Genomic DNA, 21,266 nt, shown 5'->3' with positions numbered 1-21,266 from the left:
GGCACTGGATTCATCACTCAAGTCTCAGGTAGCATGTTCCATTTTGTCCCTTGTCAACCCATGTGGTAACTAGAGTGCACTAGCTGGGTCCACACAGGGCAGAGTGCAACATACACCCTGTAACTTGGGCGGCGAATCCAGCAGTGCTCCAAACCATTGAAAAGTCACTGTGGCTTACCTCCTGTCAGATCCTTACTATTGCAGTCTGAGCACGAACCACAGTGAAGAAGAATGTCACATACCACCACCACAAACCACAGCACTATTTGATGAGCGACACACAAATACGAGTGTGAGAGAGAAAGAGAGTGTGCTTGCAAAATTAGCACACTGAACCCTAAATTAGTAATTTTGTAGTTATAAAGCAAAAATTGGGAGGATAATGGAAAATTAGGGACGGCTGGCATTTTTGCAATCTCAATGTAACTGAAAAATTGAGCAATTCATGCTTAATTCTCATCTACTGCATAATCCAGTGTCTTGTCTTATTTAACATAGACAGTGTCAAGCAATCACTACAAAGCCCAATATGGAAGGTCTGCATTTACTTCAATCACTGAAATCACTTGTAAAACTCATGCTTGAGTCTAGTAAAAATCTTCTACTGTGACAGCTCATTCAAGATAAACCACCAACTCTACTACTGTAGAAGATTTATTCTATGACTGCAATTTGATGATCAAGAGTACATTTCGTGGCATTAGGAAAACATCTGTTGGCCATTTGTTCACTGTTAAATCTGCTTGTTATTGGAAGAGAAAAAGTGAAGACTACATATCAACTACCTCCAATTTTTTTTTTAAACAAGAGCTTTGCTGACCATGCAGACACACAAGACTACAAATGGTTTATTTGAAATCGTAAGTGGTGCAGCTTCATTAAAATCTTTTACTCATCCTCTCTAGCTACACTAGAACAGAGTCAACACAGAAGTACTAGCAGCCACAAACAGCTGCGAAACAGCAGATGAAAAAAATACAGTGGGAAGTTACAATGAGGCAGAATAAAGCTATTTAGTCTGAAAGGTTATAAATGGGAGGGGCTGTGGATAATCTGTGCCATTTTTAACTGCTATCACTGTTAAGTTTGCAAACAAATTTATTCTCTCCTGTTTGTACAAATCACTTTAAAAGCTCTTAGATTACCGTGCAATGTATCAAAATATCTACTTCACATACTGTTTACAAAACCCAAGAAAAATGAACTATAGAAGCAGAAAGTTATACCTTACTGGCGATCAAGGTGACCTAGCACTCTGTACTAGAGCATCTATGTTTAAAAGGCCAACAAGCAGTATCTGGTGAGAATATTAAATCTACACCCATCTGCTTAGCCATGGTGCCTAACCAATTCCGAAGCAGTAGCCATTATACAAACTAGCCACGCTCAACCAGTCAAATAGGTACATTGTTCAAGCCAACTAGCCACACTCAAGCAGCCAAACAGCCACACGTGGCTAGTGGCTAGCGTGTTGGACTCCACGGGCTTAGAGCATATTCCTGAATAGAAAACCAATTTCAGATCCTCTTCCAGGAATGAATGGGGTGGGTGAATTCAGAATATTTTACAACATGCCCAGTTCTTTGTTAAAATACTCTTTATAGACTTCATCTTACGCAAACTTCATTATATCTTATCACACCACTATAATATAATAAATACTCCATTTCTAAAAACATCTTTTAATGAGGGGAGAAGGCATACCAAAAACTTTTGATCATTAGTGCCTTTACTTCAAATCTCATTTACATAGAAACCCGTTCATCCCTCTAACTAATCCTTCAATCAATTATATTCAACATGGTTTATTCTCTTCTTGAGACCCCATAATAATTATAACTTTCTATGGTAAGGGAAGTTTAACTCAAGGAACACCATGCATTGGCATTATTAGTCACATCTTAAATTACTGGTGAACCAGACACGTTACTTATTAATTTTAACTAGGGACCAGACTCTGAATGTAGACATTAAAAAAAAAAAATCAAAGTAGCAGAATTAGCAATCAAGCCAACAACTCCACGAAACATTAGAGAACATGAGCCAATTTATTAATTCTTGAGGTTAAGGGAGACTGGAACCATCTGAAGCCTACATTCTCAAAGCCGAAAACAATCCAAATGAATACAGTTTAGTAGAGTGGAAGTTGCCTGAAGCTCAGTTATGCTCCTAATGAGATATCAAAGCTGAGACAGAAAAAGAAAAAAAAAATTTTTTTTAAAAGGTCGTAGCTTCTAATTTGTTTGTAAAACTTCTAGATGAAATTACTGACATCAGGGTTGAAAAAAAAAAAAACTTTCCTTAGAAGAAATTTGCATCCAAGCACATTAAAAAAAAAAAAAAAAAAGATAGGTTCATAAAATGGCTAAGAACCAAATATCACCCATAATATAAAGCACTCTGTGGCATTGTTTAGAAACGGCTTACATTTTCGAGCCTTTCATGACCACATGAACATGAAGGATTTTCTCCTTAGCAATTAGAGAAAAACAAAGTCAAATTTGACGCCACTCCAAGACAAAGACATTCTAATTAGCTGAATTCAAGAGTCAGTCATTTCTGACTGGAGCTATTTTGTGGCCAGGCATATAATCCCTAAAAAGAAGTCCTGAGTATCTGAAGAAATTCATTTCATAGACCATTTACAATGCTAGTCATCTCTTTTTGGAATGCTCCAAAATTTTCCCTCCTAGAGGTTTCAAGATTGTGAAACTTTGTTTGTGACAGACTTCCAAAAGGAATTAATGGCTGAAAGAATTGTACAGTCTCACATCCAACCGATCACTTTAGCAAAACTAGCTGAGTTAATCTGTAACAAAGTCAGTGCCATCTGATGGTTCTTCGGTGCAGTTCTCAAGTGAGCTAGACATTTAAATCCATTTTACAGTAGAGAGATAACTATAAACATTTTATTTTAAATTGCGCTATGGCTGAGGCCATTTCAGTACCCAAGAAGTTAATCAGCATGAAAAGTAAACTATGAGGCAGGAAGTAGTCATCTCCCCGAAAGAACTGAGGCTCATTGGGAAGTGCCAGTTTGGAGAAATCTTTGTTCCATCTGCTCACATGACATTTATTTTCCAGCTAAATGTAGGTTTTCAGGCAGCGTTCCTCAAACACATTTTTGTGTGTGCACCTATTTTTATGCTAATTAGTGTACAGTGTATTATGAAGACACCTGAGTCAATAGGTTCCAAGCTTTGGAAGCCTCGCATTTGAAGGCCAGATTGCAACATAATAAAACCCAGAAATAGAATAAAGTCTGTTGGGAATGGCAAATTAGGGCATCTACACTTTCACTAAGAGATTCAATGGGTATACTCACTTTGGGTGCCTGATATCAGGGAGGGAGCGATTAAGAGAAATTTTATCGCTAACAAAGATATTAAAGCCATTTTCCCTGTATGCTTGGTCCACTTGCTCTGCATCAGTCATCGGGTAAGGTTTCCCCTGTTCTCCATTTCCTACAAACAGATACAAAATAAACCTGAATCATTATGGCCGATCATAGCCAAAGTGGCCAGAGTTTTCTTTGAAAAATTTTCCCTCGACAACATTTTTTGTTCATAATTCAATACTCTGCATTCTAAGAAATTCTTAGCACTGGGTTAACTTCAATTTATTTTAACAAGTACAATAGATTTTGCCACTAACACACTACTCAGCTGTGCAAATATGAAGTAGCAAGTTCTTCACTCTGAAGCCAGAATTAAAGGGACCAGAGACTAGTAGGGCCAAAAGTTTCTGCTGGTTTACAGATGTGAGCACATGTACATTGTACAAACACTTATCTCAGCCTCATCCTAAACCAGGCACTGACATTTTTAAATGGATATCTTGGCAAAGGTTTGTTAAGGTAAGTGAGGCAACCTTAACAGTTTCACGTGTTCATCAATGTACTTCACACTTATGTTAGAAATTAAGCATTCTGAATTGGGTATCAAACTATGGAACAGAACAGATTCCTCTAGATGACAGTGCTTGCAGATTTTATAAAACAATGGCTCTCCTTTCATGGGTCTACAATATTTGTCAGCATTGTAATGGTACTGTGGCAGGGCGTTGCCCTGCACTGGCCCTTTAAGGGGCTGGGAGACTTGGAGTCTGGGGAAGCCCAGGTGAGGGCAACTAAGGATGGCCCAGCTGGAACTTATAAGAGCAGCTCCTGGGAGGAGGAGAGGGTTCTGCCTGTCTGCCCTTGTCACAGGGCCCCAGGCTTTGGGCCCAGCAAACCCAGACTACCCGGCCTGAGGCTCAGTGCTGCATGGAGGCAGTCATGAAGGGCAGGGGCTTGCATGGAGGCAGCCCTAAAAGGCTGGGCTGCAGGGAGGCAGCCATGGTTCGCACGGAGACAGCTGCGGTAGGCTGGGGGCACTCAAGCCAGGGAAGCCCTAGGCCAAATGCAGCGGTGCAGGAGGGAACCGGGCAGACCGAGGAACCAGGTGTTCCAGGAAGGAACTGAGTGCTCCTGGGAAGAGGTAGGGGTCCCCAGGAGTAAGGAGGACCCTGGGAATACCGGAAGAAGAGTGACTCCCACCTGGAAGGGGGCGTGGATGAACAGCGGAGTGGTCACTAGACCTGAAGAGGACACCTCACCCAAAGAGGGTGCGTTGGCGTCGGAGAGGCGGGTGACTTCCCCACAAGCCACCCTGAGGGAGTCATCCGGGCAAAAAAGTGAGAAGCCGTGCAAAAAGTGAGTGAACCCGCTACAGTACCTATAATTTTTTTCAATAGTACCAACCCTCAAAGTGCCCATAAACTGCCACCATCTTTCTACTCAAGAGACTGATGAAAATGGTCTTTATTCACAATCACTCCTGAGTGGTATAGATGTTGAGCTGCATTAAGAACATTTGAGCATGCTCTTCTACTATGTTCAGTCTGCTGAATAAGAGACCACATTATATACATTTATAAGTGATCTTACATACCTATGCGTTCCAAGTCTCTCCTTATAGCTTCTTTATCGTGCCAGTCCTTTTTCTTTTGTCCATCAAAGTAAATTTCTTTCTTTTGCCTCACATGTGAGACCTTTTAACAAACAAAAGATTAGAACATTACACCTCAAACACATTTACACATCCACGCCAAAATGAAGAGCAAATATCCTACTTCTCCTTGCCCAAACCAAAACTTCAAGAGGCAACTTTTATTTGCAGTTCTTTTAAACCCATAAGGCTGAGTCCAGCAGAAGATTTCATATATGAGAAAAAAGTTACTTATCAAGTGTTAATGAGGCTAATCAAGTCAAGGTGGATGTGTCTCATTCATTGCAACTGACGGGAAGATGTGAATATCAAGATTGGGGAAGTTGCCTTTAGAGTGCGTTAACCAACTCAAATCTTTATTCAGGCCTAATTGGATTATATTACATTTGCAAATGAATTGCAGTTCAGCTGTTTCCCTTTGTAATAATTTTGAAGTTCTTTTGTAGAAGGATGACTACTTTCAATGGGCGGTTGCTGCAGCTAGGGTTAGGCAGGCACCCACCTACAGCCTGCCCCCTCTGCTGAGACCCCAACCTCCATGGGGAGGGGAGGAGGCAGGGCAGCTTTCTGAGTGAGGCCCCCAGGAGCAGAGGAGACAGGGCAGCAAACTGAGCACACCCCACCTCCCTGGAGCAGTGAGGGAGGGGACAAGAGATGAGGGAGTGTGCGCGCATGGTGGTGGAAGGGAAGCGAGGCAAGGGAGCACCTGTGCACAGCGAAGCTCCCCCCATCTCCCTGGAGCACTGGGAGAAGGGAAGAGGCTTTGCTGCGCGGCTCCCAGAGCACTGGGGAGGGAGGAGGCCATGTGGTTCCAGCCTGGAGCACCAGGATGACGGGTGCTGGGGACAGCAACACTCCGCTCCAGAATGCCTACAGCAGGCAGTCTGAGGGCAGAGTGTGGGTGTTTAGTGCTGGTGAGTATTTGCTTCAGGTTAGGGGGCTGCCTGTAAGCAAAGACTGGTCTATGTCTAAGGTCTGTGGGAGTGAGGGATCATTTGAGCAATCCTTTCCCAGGATAGGTTGTAAATGGTCAGTGATGCGCTGGAGGAGTTTTAGCTGGAGTCTGTAGGTGATAACCAGTGATATTCTGTTATTTTCTTTGTTGGGTTTGTCCTGAAGTAGGTGATTTTTGGACACTTGTCTGGCTCTGTCAATCTGCTTCTTCACTTCTCTAGGTGGGTATTTAAGTTTTAAGAACGCTTGAAAAGATCTGGTAGGTGTTTGTGTCTGCCTGAGGGACTGAAGCAAGATACGGTTATATCTTAGGGCTTGATTGTAGACAATGATCATGTGATGTGTCTTGGACGGATGGAAAAGAACATGCTACTGTCCATTCAGCTCATTAGGGAAGGCTGCTGCACTTGCGGAGATGTGAAAACGAGGAGTTAAAATACTTTGTGGGACACTCCAGTTCATTTAACTCACGACTGACAGAATTTAGTATTGCGAAATGAGCTGTAGCTCAGACATTTCTACAGTCTCTCTCAATACAGGTCAACAGCTACATTCTTCACGGACAAATCCTAGGTGTTCTTTATAAACAAGTGGCAGATAACATGAGGTGAAGGTCAGACAGAAGCAGTAAAAGTTAGGGTAGCTCAGTTCTTTCTGGAGCAGAAGTCTGAATGAGTTTTCTGCATGACTAAGTATACTTTGTTGTTGTGCCACAATTGCCAAAACAGTTTATCCTGTCTACCAGATTTACGTCCAGTTTTTCCAGACAATATGCCACCAATCATCAAACATCAAGCAGTCTTTCCAAGGCTAAACAATGCAAGGTTCTTTTCAAAATGCACTATAATGTCAGAAGATGTTTATTCTCTTAGCAGTCTGTTTAAAAAAAAAGCCTTGTCGGCTCGCTAACCTCTCCCTATTTGTCAGGGTGTTTTACCTGTTCAATAGAAGTCATGGGAAGCCTTGGCAAATAGAAAAGTTTCTTTGCCAAGTGAGGTGTTGGGTTTTGAACACTGCTATGCATGTTAACAAACACGAATACTGTATTGGGTACTACAGCAACTTGCCAAGTACAAACCAACTTGTCAGTAACCTCTGTGGCCCCGTTTATAAAGCTCTTGGCTTACACAGCATGGCAGAGAACCACGCTTACTTGAGCCATTTTACTGTTTGCTGTGATTTGATACCCACTACAGAAGCATCACTGAAATTCAATCCAGAAATTGTATCTACTCACATGTTATAACTTAATACAATGAAGATTACATTTCTAGACATACAAGGGTCCAGTTAGTTTCATACCAGCATTGTCAAAGGAGGAGGAGAGAGAATAACATGGGACTACTTGTCCTCCACCTTCTCCCCAATCCCTTTTTGTTTCTTCCACCTAACAGCAATACCTGGTAAAACTATAATGTCAGAGCGGAGTTGCACAAAAAGGGCAAATGTTAATCTGCTTTGGACACACACATCTCTTTATAAAAGCTATTGAAAATCTCAAATACAAGGCTGATACAGAATGATCTAATAGCATATACTATTTTAGATCTTGATCTCAGATCTGCACAAATTACATTATTCACTCCCAGACAGGAGTACTCCATTATATTTCACTGAATTCAGATAAATGTTACCAAATATTTTCTTCAGTTGTGACACTTACAAGCAACCACCATTTTCACAGGTTTTGCAGGTATCATATTCAGAGTCCCTGGCAAGAATGTTATCAACATTAGCAGTGTCTAATGAATGTGGCTAGGTCTACACTACAAAGAAAAGTAGGAAAAAGATATGCAAATTGCTAACTGCAATTTGCCTATTTTTTCCGCTTTTCTTTCAAAAGAGGCTTTTCCAAATTTGGCCCGCCTCCACAGGGCCAAATTTTGGAAAAAGCTCCTCTTTCGACATCCCTTCTCTTTCATACAATTAAGATTACAGATATGGCAAAAGAACACATCCACTTTTTTGGAAATTGTTCAAAAAAGTGAACACGTTCCTTGGATATGGCGTAGCTTTTCTGGGATATCTCCAGTATCCCGGAAAAACTCTGCAGTCTAGACATAGCCCGTTAGTTTGAAGGCTACTGGTATTTCTTGACTAATTCCAGTAGTCAGCCTCATTAAAGTAGTCTGCTTCAGTTTCAGTGAAACTTCTCAGCATTCACAAGGCTCACATGCTCAAAATACACTAGGATCCTGGCATCAGACAAACTACATAAGTCTGCTGAAGCTGAGTCACCAAAGTCTGGGACATTTTTTTTCTTCTTCTGTGTACTGCACTGTTGTGAAATGTATCAGTAAATGCTACCCAAACAAGGAAAACTCCTTTTATTATACGATCTCCCTCCTCCTCATACTACAAGTCTTATGCTTATGAAATGCAATTAATAGTAGCACATGGTGTAGGACTACAGACTTCCTGTCACTGATTTCAGGGGTGCATGTGAAACTATCAATATATTAAGAGGAACAATCAGGCTGCTGGGGCCATTTAAGTATTGTTGGACACTGATGTTATTTTGCCAAATATATATTTTTATTCATCTTTAACACTTTTTATAAAGAGCATTTGAGCTTCAGAAATCTAACACACAACTGAGGATCAGACTATGCACCTTTTAAATTGCATTCATCAGGCATGCTGTTTGGAATTTATCTTTAAGTACATGTTGAATCTCTCTGGTCCGGGACTTTGATCCGGCAACATCGACCATGGATGCTGCTGGGCCAGAGAGCTGTTGGCTGGAGTCCAGCAAGGAGCCAGCAGTGGAGCCCAGCTGGCTGCCTGGCAGGGTCCAGGAGTACAGCCTGGCCAGCCCCTGCAGTCCCTGGGCAGGTAGCAGAGCCAGGTTGGCAGTCACTGGGGGGGGGGGGGGGGGGGGGTGAGGAGCAGGGCAACAACCAGGACGGAAGCTAGCCAAGAGGCCAGCACTCCTGAGTGAGCCCTCATCTCCCCTGATCCAGCAAACTCCCTTGTCCAGGACCCCAAGGTGCCAGACCAGGGAGGTCTAAACTGTAGCAAGATATGGAAATTCAGTAGTCTGATAATTTCATAAGTCAAAAATCTAGACTAAGTACGAGCATGCTGCAATACATAGGCAAATCCTTGAGAGTGAGTTCATTTCTAAATATTAAACAAATGCCCTTGCGGATATACGTTCATTCCTTAATACTACTTAACTGGAAGTTTCTTGTGTTAGGTCACCATTATTATGTACTTCAACTACACATCAAAAGGCACTGCCCTATTTTTTCCAAGAGAATAAATATGACTGTGCCTTACTGTTGTTTAAGAAATATATTTTTTAGTTTAGAAATGTAGAGGACATTTTTGATACCTGTATTTACAGAATCTGTATATGCAGGATAAGTAGATAAATATTTTATAGATGAGGGGGGTTAACTATACAAAGTATAACTGCAAATTTAATTGTTTAGATAAGGTCTATGTAACGTTGTAAATTTGTGTTTTGCAAAAAAAAGAAACAGACAGAGCATAATTTTATATATATGTATGTATGTATGTATTTAAAGTCAGCTAGAGAGAAATTAAACATTTTATAGATCTCTAGGCTGGAAAGGACCATCTAGTCTAACCTTCCACATAACGGACAAAATTTCCCCCAGTAATTCCTGCAGCAAACCCATAACTTCTGGTTTGCCTAAAGCATATTTTCCTTTCCTAAAAAATGAAGTGTACCACTAAGAAGTGATTATTTTTGTAGCTGTGTGTTAAACTAAACTAATCTCCTTTCTCTTTGTTTCCATCCTTCATTTTTAGTAAAAATGAATTAAAGTAGAAAGGCATATTAAGCAATCCACTAAAAATGGATTTAGACAGATTGCTGTAAATAGCCCCTTGTGTTGTCTACCATGCTTTTACTTAACATTCCACCGAAGAAATCGATTAGCATTCAAACACCAAACATACAAAAATGGAATTTTAATCTTTTGTTTAATCACTATTTAGTGTGCCTGGCTCCAGCAAGAATAAATGGAGAGGATAGAGATGTAAACCAAGTGTTTTCTGTACGAGGAAAAATACTCTAATCTGAATGATGCAGTTTTCAAAACCTGTTCGGCAAACTTTTGTCAGTCCTGAATCTGGTAGAAATGACAGAAGAGCAGCTGTATACAAAGTCCTATAAGCAGCGAGGTTATCTGTTTTGTCTCCAAATCCATGCATTTCAGTGCAAATAGGTTTTTTTTTTAAAAACAGGACAGAGGATGCAATTACCGGACTGTCCGGGCAAAAACCGGACACCTGGAAACCCTAGCTATACATCCGGAGCAGATATCCAGTGATGACAGCTCAGCTCTGTGCTTTGGTTAGCCTTGGGTGCTTTGTGGAATACCTTCCTAACAGAATTCTGGGACTGGAGGAGTGATGAATCCTAAGTCTTCTTGCATGCATTTATTCTGGCACTGCCCTTTTTTGAACTGCTGCCAGACAGCATGGAAGACACTGCTCAGTGCTGTAATTATGACAGTCATTAATATGAACAGGAGTTTACACATGCCTTGGCAGTGATTCAGACAAATAGATTTGACTGTATGACTCTGGATTCCACAGCAACATGGCTACAGAGAGGAGGAGCAGCCACAAGAAACAGTAGTTACATCTGCCGACCATGTACCTGCAGCACCCGTACTTGGTGGAAAGCTACTCCTGGACTCAGAGAACTAGCAGTCAGTAGGACTGGACAGGACAGTGATGCAGAACTGGAATGGCCAGCAATTGCAGCAAAATTTCAGCATGACACAGAGCACTTTGCTATAAATCTAGGTGGAGAATCCTGGAGCTACAGTGACCGAACACCAACGTGACAGACCCCACGGCAGACCTCATTAATAAACTAGGGAAGGCACAACCTGGTTGGAAAACTCTTCTCAGAGTAGTTATCGGTGATTCACAGACAGGTTGGAAAGGAATATCGAGTGGAGTCGCACAGGGATCAATTCCGGGTTTAGTTCTGTTTAATGGCGACATCAGTGATGTAGATGACGACAGAGTACATTTATAAAACTGTTATCTAGAGGATCCGATCAAAATTCAAAATGGTCTGAACTGGAGAAATGGTCTGAAGTAAACAGAATGAAACTGAATAGGGACAAATGCAAAGTACCCCACTTAGGAAGGAAGAATCAGTTGCACATACAAAATAGGAAGTGACTGTCTAGCACTCCCTGTAAGCTGGGGGTTTAGGCAGCCACTCAGGAGAGATTCAGGTGCAATCCAGCTGATTAGGCAAGTGCCCACATCCAGCAGCATGAGTTTCCACTGGGGGTGCACATCCACATGTGTCTCTGCACACAACATTTATTTTGCACATGGATGGAAAGCATGACCTATGAAAAGACTGAAAGAACTGGGGAGAGGTCGATATGTTGGAGGGCAGGGATCGGGTCCAGCGTGACTTGAGACAGATCAGAGGATTGGGCCAAAAGAAATCTGATGAGGTTCAACAAGGACAAGTGCAGAGTCCTGTACTTGGGACAGAAGAATCCGAAGCATTGTTACAGGCTGGGGACTGACAGGTTAAGTAGCAGTTCTGCAGAAAAGGACCTGGGGATTACAGTGGATGAGAAGCTGGATACAAGTCAACAGGGTGCCCTAGTAGCCAAGGCAGTGAATAGAATGACAGGACAGCTATAACCCCACTGGGCTAGCAGGGGATAAGGGTGGAGCTGGGGACAGCTATCTACTATATATTTCAGAGAGTCTGTCTGCATGTCTGTCTATCCCCCTCCTAGACAACATGCACCCATCCCCCCCACTGGTGCAGCAGCAGCTATAGACAGGTGCTTCTCACCTGGCACCAAGCTCTCTCCCCAGGGTAACCTGCATGCTGAACCCCTCTTCCCCGGCCCCACCCCAGAGCAATGATTTAAATGAAGAAAAACAAAACTTATCTGAGTTAAGGACACAAGCAATGCCAGGTCTTTTAATATCTCATCTATTTACTATAAGAACTAGAGGTACTGAATACAGTAAAACTCCAATTGTCTGGCATCCAATGGTCCGGCACTCCCAATAGTCCAGCACCAACTGGAACCCGGAAGTGCTCCGGCCAGCCAGACAATTGGACCTACTCCGCGCCGCTTCCTCAAGTCCGCTGCTGCCACTGCCGAAACTGACCAGCTGCGGACCTGAGGAAGCAGTGCGGAGCAGAGCATCTGGGGTGCTGCCAGGTTGGTCCCGCAGCGCCACCCCTCATCCCCCTGCTCAGTGCCTGGCAGCACCCCAGCTGCTCTGCCCCACGGCTTCCCCGAGTCCGCCGCTGCTGAAACTGACCAGCAGCGGACTTGGGGAAGCTGTGGGGCAGAGCAGCTGGGGTGCTGCCTGGTTGGTTCTCCAGCGCTGCCCCTCACCAGCACCTGGTTTGCCCCACACTGCGCCATTCCCCTCCCGATTTCTCCCCCCCCCCCCCGCAGACCCCTCTGCCGGAGTACCTCCTGATACTTCCGTATATCCGATAATCCGGCACCCCCTGGGTCCCAAAGGTGCCGGATTATCGGAAGTCTGCTGTATTGTCTTGCAATGCTTTCTGTTCTACATGCTTACTGATCAATGAATGTGCTTCGGGTCTCACAACAGTATGATTTTTTTCTCCCAACTTCAAGTCATTGCACAGCTGAACACCTCTGGATTTTGGCATGCCGAGTGCCAGCACAGCTGTCCAAATGCACACAACTATTTAAGCCTCAGACCAGGTTTTCATTTAGCTGGCCTATTTTACTGAATTCATTCAGAACAGAATGAAAGTAATTCATTGCTTTAATGTGTTCCTGAATAATGTTGATGTGGCTTTCATTGTCTCTTCCATCAACTATATAATCTAAAATCCTTCTAAATAATTGTCTGGGCAAATGTGTTTCTATGCTGGAGATAAAGCTTTCTTGGGTGGTCCGACTGACACTCTGGAATTAATTCCCCAAGGAATCAAGGCCCATCACAAATCTCCCCACCGTTCTTTATGCAAGGCATATTTCTTTGACCTTGCCTTCTCCAACAGGAACATAGCAACACATTTTTTAAAAATTCCAAAACAATAACACTCCACTGCACATTTCTCCCCCATGGGGAGAATGAGAACATGAACATGTGACAGATGCTAATCACAATACCTTCCAGGAGTGTATTAAGTATTTCAGATACTATTCTGTGAGAACCTTTACAGAACAGAAACATCATTCCAAATGGTAATTTAGGTTTTTTTATATTTATGCTGACAAATTTTGAAAGGCTTTATAATCTCTGGAAACTGTCAAATGAATTGAATGCTTTCACATGTAACTTCCAAACCAACAACTTTTTGTAGCATTTTCTCTGCTGACTCAATTAGTTTATTTCCAGAGTTGGAAATTCAAACAAAGTTATCAAATCTTTAAAAGGTGCTTAGAGTTTTCCACAGAATTTACTAATATGCTGAAAAAAAGCTATTTAAAATTAGAACTTGCCTTATTCCTATACCCACAGAAACAAAAAGGTCATTTTCTTGCAAACCACTTTGAAATCACGTGAATCACCTCAAACAGTAGTTAACCATCAGAAGCCCCATGTATATATGCTCCATTTATATGCAACTAAGAGCACATAACCTGGACTATTTTCTTTGTAGCAATCCTTTATAGCAGGGGTGGAAACATATGGTCTGTAGGCTGAATCTGGCCTATGAGGCTTGAGGTTCTTCCCACCCTCCCCGCTCCCCCTCCCCCCCCCGCAGCAGGGGTGCAAGCCCACACAGAACCACCTTCATGGCACTACACAAAGTTGCACCTGGTAGGCACCCCAATCCCTTCCACCCCTCCCATCAAAACCTCACACCATCCCCACCCTGCTCTTACACCCCCTTCCAGACTCAACCCTCCCAGGCTCCCCACCCTATCCTGCACCCCATGCTGTTCCTGCCCCCTACTTCCAGTCCACTTCTGCACCCTACCTTCTGCCAAGACCCTACATCCCCCCCCCCCAACAGCCCACTCACACGCAATGAACCCCTCATTTTTTTGCTCTGTCCCCGAGCTTGGAAGGCCCACAAAATCTTTTAGCCCCAGTACCCCTAAGCTCTGGGGTCAAGCTTGGGGGTTTATGAGGTGAATGTCTTTTCTGCTTCTCAGTTGGGGAGGGGGTTGTCACATCCATGAAGATTACTTGGGGACCAGGTCAGTGACTTTTTTCCCCTTCTCACTTGCATGTGGCCCCCAACTGATTTTTCTGTTGTCAGTGGTCCCTGACCCAACCCCCCCACACACCTTACAGAAACGGAATATAGCACCTCATCATGTTTGAAAAACTTAACTTGTTGAGGCATGAAATTTGCCAGACCAGAGAGGACCAACCTGGATATCACAGCTGAAACTCAGAGCTACAAAGAGGCAAACTGAGCAAATCTGTCTACGAGTCTGTACATTTAAAACTGTCAAATTAAAGAAATAGCCTAATGTTTCCAACAGCATCTAAATAAGCAGGACGACTGGAATTTAGCAAATGACTTTTGATCTCAGGACTCAAAACAGAGAGAAAACTGAAGGGGGCTGGGGACAAGAGGAATACAGTTAAGTGCCACCACAAAGGTAGCGAAACACTACGTCTCCTGGAAGCATAAGGCAGGAATCCTTTGTTTTGTAGTTTGACCCTCACCCAGCTTCTCATGGAAAAATAAAGAATTCAAGATGGGTTTCATCACTGGGCGACAATGTCGCATGTCTCTGTAGGACCCTGTAGTCATTCTTCACAGGCTGACCCGACATGTTCCCAGGATGATTAAGTTCTCACTGTTCATTTTCTCTTGCCGATGGGCCATCAGCACTGAGGTCTCTTTCACGGTTGCGCCTGAAGTGTCCATGGGTGCAAACCAAAGTAGCAAATATAAAGTTACAGATATACAGATCAATTCCTAACTTTATCTACAAAAATGATACATGCAAACATGGGATAATTAGTCAGTAAATTACAACCTTTCCAATGATGTGTTACATGAGCCACCTTACATCAAGCATCTCTCTGTTAGGTCATATTCACATCATGAGCATATTTTCATCAAGCACATGGAATGCTCAGTCACAACATTCTCCCTGGAGAAGTTCAAATTAAAAGCTGAAGATGGTAAGTGATGATAGGAGGTTACTTACCAGTAATGGAAGTTCTTTGAGATGTGTGGTGCCAATCTGTATTCTACTAAGGGTTTAATATGCACCACGTGTCTGGAGTCAGAGAATTTGAAAGTCCATTGGTCTGCACATGTGCCTGTGCTTCAACTCATGGTTTCATCTGAGACCATAAAAGATAAGGCAAATCAACTGCTGTTCCAGTTCCTTCTCCACTGCAAATCAAACAGACCTGCAGCAGAAGAGGACAGTGGGAAGTGGAATACAGATAGGGATTGCACATCTCAAAGAACCTCCAGGTACAGATTAGTAAACGCCTTTTTGAGTGATGGTCCCTATTATATTTTACTTAGGGTGATTAACAAGCAATACTTAATTTGGAAGATGATGCCAGGAAGAAGATGGAATGGTGGAGTAGAGAGCTGTGCCAAATGAGGTATCCATTGCTGTCTTGCACCAAGGCATAATGCGTAGTAAAAGTATGTACCAACCTTCGTATGGCTGTCCTACCGATATCTGAAAGTGGCATATTGCGCAGAGTGGCTGTAGTTGATGCTTGTGCTCTTCTGGAATGGACTCTCATCCCACGTGGTGGAGACAATACTAACAACTGATGAAGTGCAATGCATTCCAAAATCCCCTTAGAAGTCCTCTGTTTGGATTATGCTTGCCACTTAATCCTTTCCGTTATCCTGATAAACGGTCTTCCTGAATGGTCTCATCCTCTGCAGGTAGGAGGCCATGGTCCTACGGCCAAGAGGGTGAAAGCACTGCTCCCCTGGGAGCGGAGAGGATTTGGAAAGAAAGTAGGTAGGTGTACGAGTTGGTTGAGGTAAAAGCAGAACTGTTGGCAGAAGCTTGAGGGACAAGCATAGGAAAAGTCTCTCCCCATGGAATGTGGTTAAGGGGGCTTTTCTGGCACCATGGTTCCTAGTTCACTTAACTATTATTCCACAAGAAAGGTATCAGGAAGGCAATCAATGGAAAGAAGGGATAGGAATATAAAACATGTAGCTCAAAGGGGGGCTTCATTAATGTCAAGAGAACAATGCTGAGGTTCCACTGGGGAGTTACAGGTTTAATAGGTGGAAAGATTCTGAGGAGTCCCTTTCCATGGATGTACAAATATATAGCGGGAGCAGGTGAGGGGGGCACCGATATCAGCTAAGTGGACCTTAATGGAATTGAGAGCAAGTCTACACATCTTCCAGAACAGAAGATGTTCCAAAAGAAGGGAAGTGCCCACCTTCTCAAGGGCAAATCTTGTGGATGATCTGTGGCGGGAGTGGTAGAGGGGAAAAAGCCATAACTGATCTGGTCTGCCTAGCAGAGGCCCAGGGTATCGCCTTGAGAATGGGTGCTGACTCTCCCTTTCCCCTCAGGAGGCCCCCGACTTGCGACCGCCCGAGTTCCATTTTTTGTAAGTGCGGAATGGGTCGGAAACCCCCGACTTACGTCCTCGGTCTGCATTTACAACAGCGCATGGAGCTTATCGTAAATGCGGGTTCGAGTTATAACACCCCCCAACTTGCAATGTTTCCCCCGAAACCAATCGGGTCGTAATTCAGGAGCCTCCTCTACTTGCTGATGGACAGGAAAGCAGAGGCTCCTGATCAGAATTCCCCACAGGCTGAAAATTAACTTGAATGTCACAAAACTCCTAGTTGTGATTGCACAATCTCTCAAGGTAATTTTTGGCCAATCACTTTAAATCCCTGGAAGATAGTCCATTGAGAACAGGATGGTATCAATGCACCAATCCCACAGAGGAACTGCTTCCACACAGAGCAAAGTCAACCTTGTGTCCCCCTCGTCTGTTGATGTAATAAATGGTGGGGATGTTGATGGACTTGAGAGCAAATGGATGAAAAATGTGCAACACACTCCATACCACCTCAAGCGCCAAGATGTTGAGGTGCATTCAAGATTCTCAAGAGGTCCAAGTCCTTTGCATCATGTGCTCACCCATGGGGGCACTCCATCTGGCAAGCGATGTGTTATTCATGATGGTCATGTCTGGGATGGATAGGAAGTAAAGTATCCCAGTGCAGACCTATCTCGGGTCCATCCACCACTGGAGGGAACTGAGCACCATGAGGGAGACTGACAGCAGAAAGTCCAGGGTATTTCACATGGGTGAAGAGAGTCTCTGGAGCCACACCTAAAGTCAGTGAAGTCTGAGGAGAGCAAAGGTGGTGCCGCACGTGTAGGATGCTATGTGGTCCAGGAGGGATTGGCAAGGCTAGATCAGAACAGAAGGACAACTATTTCCTGCAGGGTCTGGAACCTGTCCCTTAGTAAGCAAGCTTGTACAGCTACCGCATCAGTGCAGGCCTCTATGAAATCCAAGGACTGTGGGGAGAACTGAAGTTGGTTCTTAGATATTTATGCTTATCCCCAGGAAGGAAAGGAGTTGGAATAACATGGAGGTCAAGGATTGAGCCTTGTCCCTGGATTATGCTGCTTACTACCAGTCATTGAGGCAGGATACAAGAGGTTGGCCACTACAACAGGGAAAACTTTAGTGAAGACCTGTGGAACAGTGGTGAGTCTGAATGAGAGGACTATGTACTGGAAGTGCACAATTCAGAATAGTCTGAAGACATTTTCAACAAATTATTTTTGAAGGTTTCTAACCACTAGGACTGATAGTGTACTAACATACTGCTTTGCACTGCTAAATTAGTTAGCCTGAAGAGTCTGACAACTAGAAAGTTATTTTCATAGCTCAAATGAAGAGAGGAATTGTATAATTTGTCTGTCTGCCCTCCATTCTACCCTTCCAATAGCATCTTAGTTCCAATAAAGCCTACTCTCCCTACAAATTTTGGCAGACAATACCTGTAATAGTCATCATTGTGGCCTTGATTTAGCAAAGCACTTCAGCACCCGAGTAGCCCCACTGAAATAAAAGCACATATACAAATGGAATCTGGAAAAATATTTCTAAGTCTGCGTAAGCAGTTTGGCTTCTTTTGTTCATCATCTTGTTTGTGCTCCTGCCCCCCCAGTTTAATCACATAACTTACAGAGGTGAATTCCTGCTTTAGAATATCTGCAGCACAAAACATCTAATGATTTTTTTTGTTTTCTGTGTTTTCAGCCCTGAAATATTAAGGTTTTGCTTTTAAATATTCAAGAACATAACAAAATTCTCCATAAGTCATGGAAGATCTAATTCTGGGCTTCACTACTTGACAGTGCTACTTTTTGCAGAGAATGTGACAATCTTAAATGGTATGTAAAACATTTCTTCTCCCCTTCCCAAAAAAAGATACTTATCTGCTATGCAAACTAATATACAGTACTCGGCACTTACAAGTGTGTAGATCTATGCAAGATTTTTCACACTCTCCTCATAGGCATACTTCCTGCTGTTGCCTAGGTTACTTGAATATGTAGCTTATCACATTGTCTACATTTCCCCTATTTACCTTTCTTAATTCATCAGCTATGCCCGTATGCTGTTTGGATTTCCAAATGCCACTTCGATGGAGTTTAACAATGAAATTGGTGCACTCTGCAGTGACAATACAGTATTCTGCATATTGCAAAGGGAAGTGCTTGATATTTGGAGAGGCTGAAATATAGTTACTAGTTTCTGAAAGGCTTCTTATGAAAGTTTCATTTTGTCAGAAAATTTCAGCCATCACTCAAAACCAAAATAAACGGTTTATCTCAGGCATAACAAATAGTGTTCTCTCAGGTATGCAAAAAAAAGCAGTCAGATCTAAGAAGGGTGTTGAATGTGTGAAAAATACTAATTCAAGTTTCATGTATTTGAACTGTTCTGGAGGTGGGGGGCTATGTGTGAAATTGCACTATGAGATCATCCACATCCCATTTAAAATAGATTTTGCAACTCACTAAGGGTACGTCTATACAGCAAGGCTAAACTTGAAATAAGCGACGCAACTTGAGCTATGCTAATTGCGTCACTTAAGTCGAAATAGCTTATTTCAAAATAGAGCACTTTTCCTTCAACTTCCCTTACTCCTCATTCAATGAGCGTTACAGGAGTCAGAGTAAGCAGTCCTCCAGCTCAACATTATTTTGACATTATGTCAAAATAACTAATGAATAACTGTGTAAATGTGGACTATGTTATTTCAGAATAACGCTGCTGAGTTGACATAGCCTAAGTTTACATGGTTAATGACTTAAAGACTCAGGACATGGCAGAGTTAAGAGATGCCTTTATGTATTCATTTACATTTAAAAAACTGAAGTTATTCCATATGAAAAGCTCTGGATGCCCTAGACAGTCAATGTACCAAAACAGCAAAATAGCCTGCCACTCAATCTTCCCCCCCAAAATAATGTCTCAAATGGCTTTTGCAGTAAACCTGAACTATTAAGTCTGGGATATTTTGAACATTAAGATACAGTCTTCACTACATGAGCACATTATTTCCAAAATGTAACTTTCAGTTTTTCTCCCTTAGATACATATTACAGCAGGTAGCAGTATTTAATTTTTACACTTACACTGATTTTTCTATTCTATTCCACAGAGGGTGCTGGGTTTCTGGGAATGTCACTTTCATGTTGCCAAACCGGCAGCCTGCACTTTTTACGAGGGTAAGTTCCACAACCCTGCTAATCTGAGACTAGGTCCCTAGTTTCAGCACCTCTTTCTTACCAAAGCTCCTTCAAATATGTTCAAATAGCATGAACTACTTGGAGACTTAATCTCTTGGGAACAATACAACCAGCAGATGTTTGCAATAATATAAACAAGACAGAAACTGGAATGCAGCACACAGGACTGCAGAACACCCACGTGCAGTTATGCTCATACTACACTCATTAAAATTTAATTCAAAACTAGATAGAGCTTGCAAAGTGCAGAGACTGCATCATGAGTTTCACTTCAGGCAAAAGAAATGAAACAGAGCAAGAATGCTGCCACCAGAAGATTGGTGAGTGGTCGAGAAATAACAGATTTATCTGGCTAAAATTATCAAGAGATACTCAGGGTGTGGAATCCACAGTGACTCAACAGCAGCATGTACTCATGACATTGACTGTGGTACACATATGCAAGCATCTCTTTACACCCACTCTGAAAGATGAAATACTGTTCATTTAATCGCTACACAATGTGTAAAAATAGAGCAAACCGTAGTAAGAGTTTATTAAAACATTTGTCTTCATAGCATTATGTGGCAATTTTATTAGAAACCCAGAGACAGCCACATTACTTTGAATAGTGCACTGAGCGTTAATGTGAGCCTTTGTCCATAACAAGGAGTGAGCTATCTGGATCCCATTTCTGGCAAGCATATACCAGATCTATGGAGACTGGCACATTTACGCTTAGCACAGGGACCAATAATCAAATAGGAAAGAGTTCTAAACTCTTGTATCCTGGCACTCTTGCACGTGTGCTTCCAAGATCCGAAAGTGGGACGAGCTGTTAGTATAGTATTAACAAAGGCAGTGCAAAGTCCTATCAAACTTCAGTTAAGTTATAGACTTTTCAGAAAACTTGGTCCTATATTCATTACAGTCTCAACCACATTACACCAAATTTATTTTTTGGCTTGCACAAACTTGCCATTTCTGATAATGCAACATTCATACCATGACAAAAGGTATCATTAAAAAAAGGGCTGTCAACAACAGTTAACTTAAGCAATTTACTCAAAATGAAGTAACTCAATTAAAGATCAATTGCATTGTTTAACAACAACTGATTACCAATTTATATTATAAATATTTTGAATGTTTTTCTACATTTTCAAATATATTGATCTGAATTACAACCCAGTACAAAGCATACAGTGCTCACTATATAACAAATGATATTATTAACTAATTAAAACTATGGTTCATCTACACTTTTTAAATCTTGTGATTAATTTAATCATTTGACAGCCCAAATAAAAATGTACATAGCCAATACACCAAAAGGCAAACGCTGTTACTCACATGTGTTTACTTAGCATGTTTAGAACATTTCAGCTAAGTAGCCTCTGTACCACAGTATTTGAAGAGAACTTTTTGAGTTTTTATTTATCATACATTAGAAATATTTCACTGAGTGTCAGTCTCATATAGCAAGGCTACAGTGAGAGGAAACTAGAATTAAGAGATGCAGCTAATGTTAATAATTATAATGAACCTATCTTATGTCTAAAGACCATAGCTTAAAGTGAAGCCTATGCCATATGTGAACATCCACTATCTGTCACAGAACAACTCATCACTG

General features: G+C 42.2%; 1 protein-coding gene and 1 long non-coding RNA gene across 2 annotated transcripts in view; one reads left to right on the top strand and one right to left on the bottom strand.

The window, feature by feature from the left end:
* LOC142818749 (uncharacterized) overlaps positions 1-19,882 on the top strand; it is a 100,912-nt gene extending 81,030 nt beyond the window's left edge. The window contains exons 3-7 of the long non-coding RNA XR_012896403.1: positions 15,406-15,488; positions 15,784-15,862; positions 17,454-17,597; positions 18,156-18,289; positions 19,567-19,882. This is a non-coding gene — a long non-coding RNA (uncharacterized LOC142818749). The remainder of the gene's footprint in view (positions 1-15,405; positions 15,489-15,783; positions 15,863-17,453; positions 17,598-18,155; positions 18,290-19,566) is intronic.
* GALNT10 (polypeptide N-acetylgalactosaminyltransferase 10) overlaps positions 1-21,266 on the bottom strand; it is a 146,922-nt gene that overhangs the window by 71,612 nt on the left and 54,044 nt on the right. The window contains exons 2-3 of the mRNA XM_075900594.1: positions 4,932-5,031; positions 3,326-3,464 (exon numbers count right to left, since the gene is read on the bottom strand). Coding sequence (XP_075756709.1) covers positions 3,326-3,464; positions 4,932-5,031 — 239 coding nt within the window. The remainder of the gene's footprint in view (positions 1-3,325; positions 3,465-4,931; positions 5,032-21,266) is intronic.

This window comes from Pelodiscus sinensis, chromosome 17 (assembly GCF_049634645.1).
Source record: "Pelodiscus sinensis isolate JC-2024 chromosome 17, ASM4963464v1, whole genome shotgun sequence".
NCBI lineage: Eukaryota > Metazoa > Chordata > Testudines > Trionychidae > Pelodiscus > Pelodiscus sinensis.
This window is presented reverse-complemented; position numbering and strand designations above follow the sequence as displayed.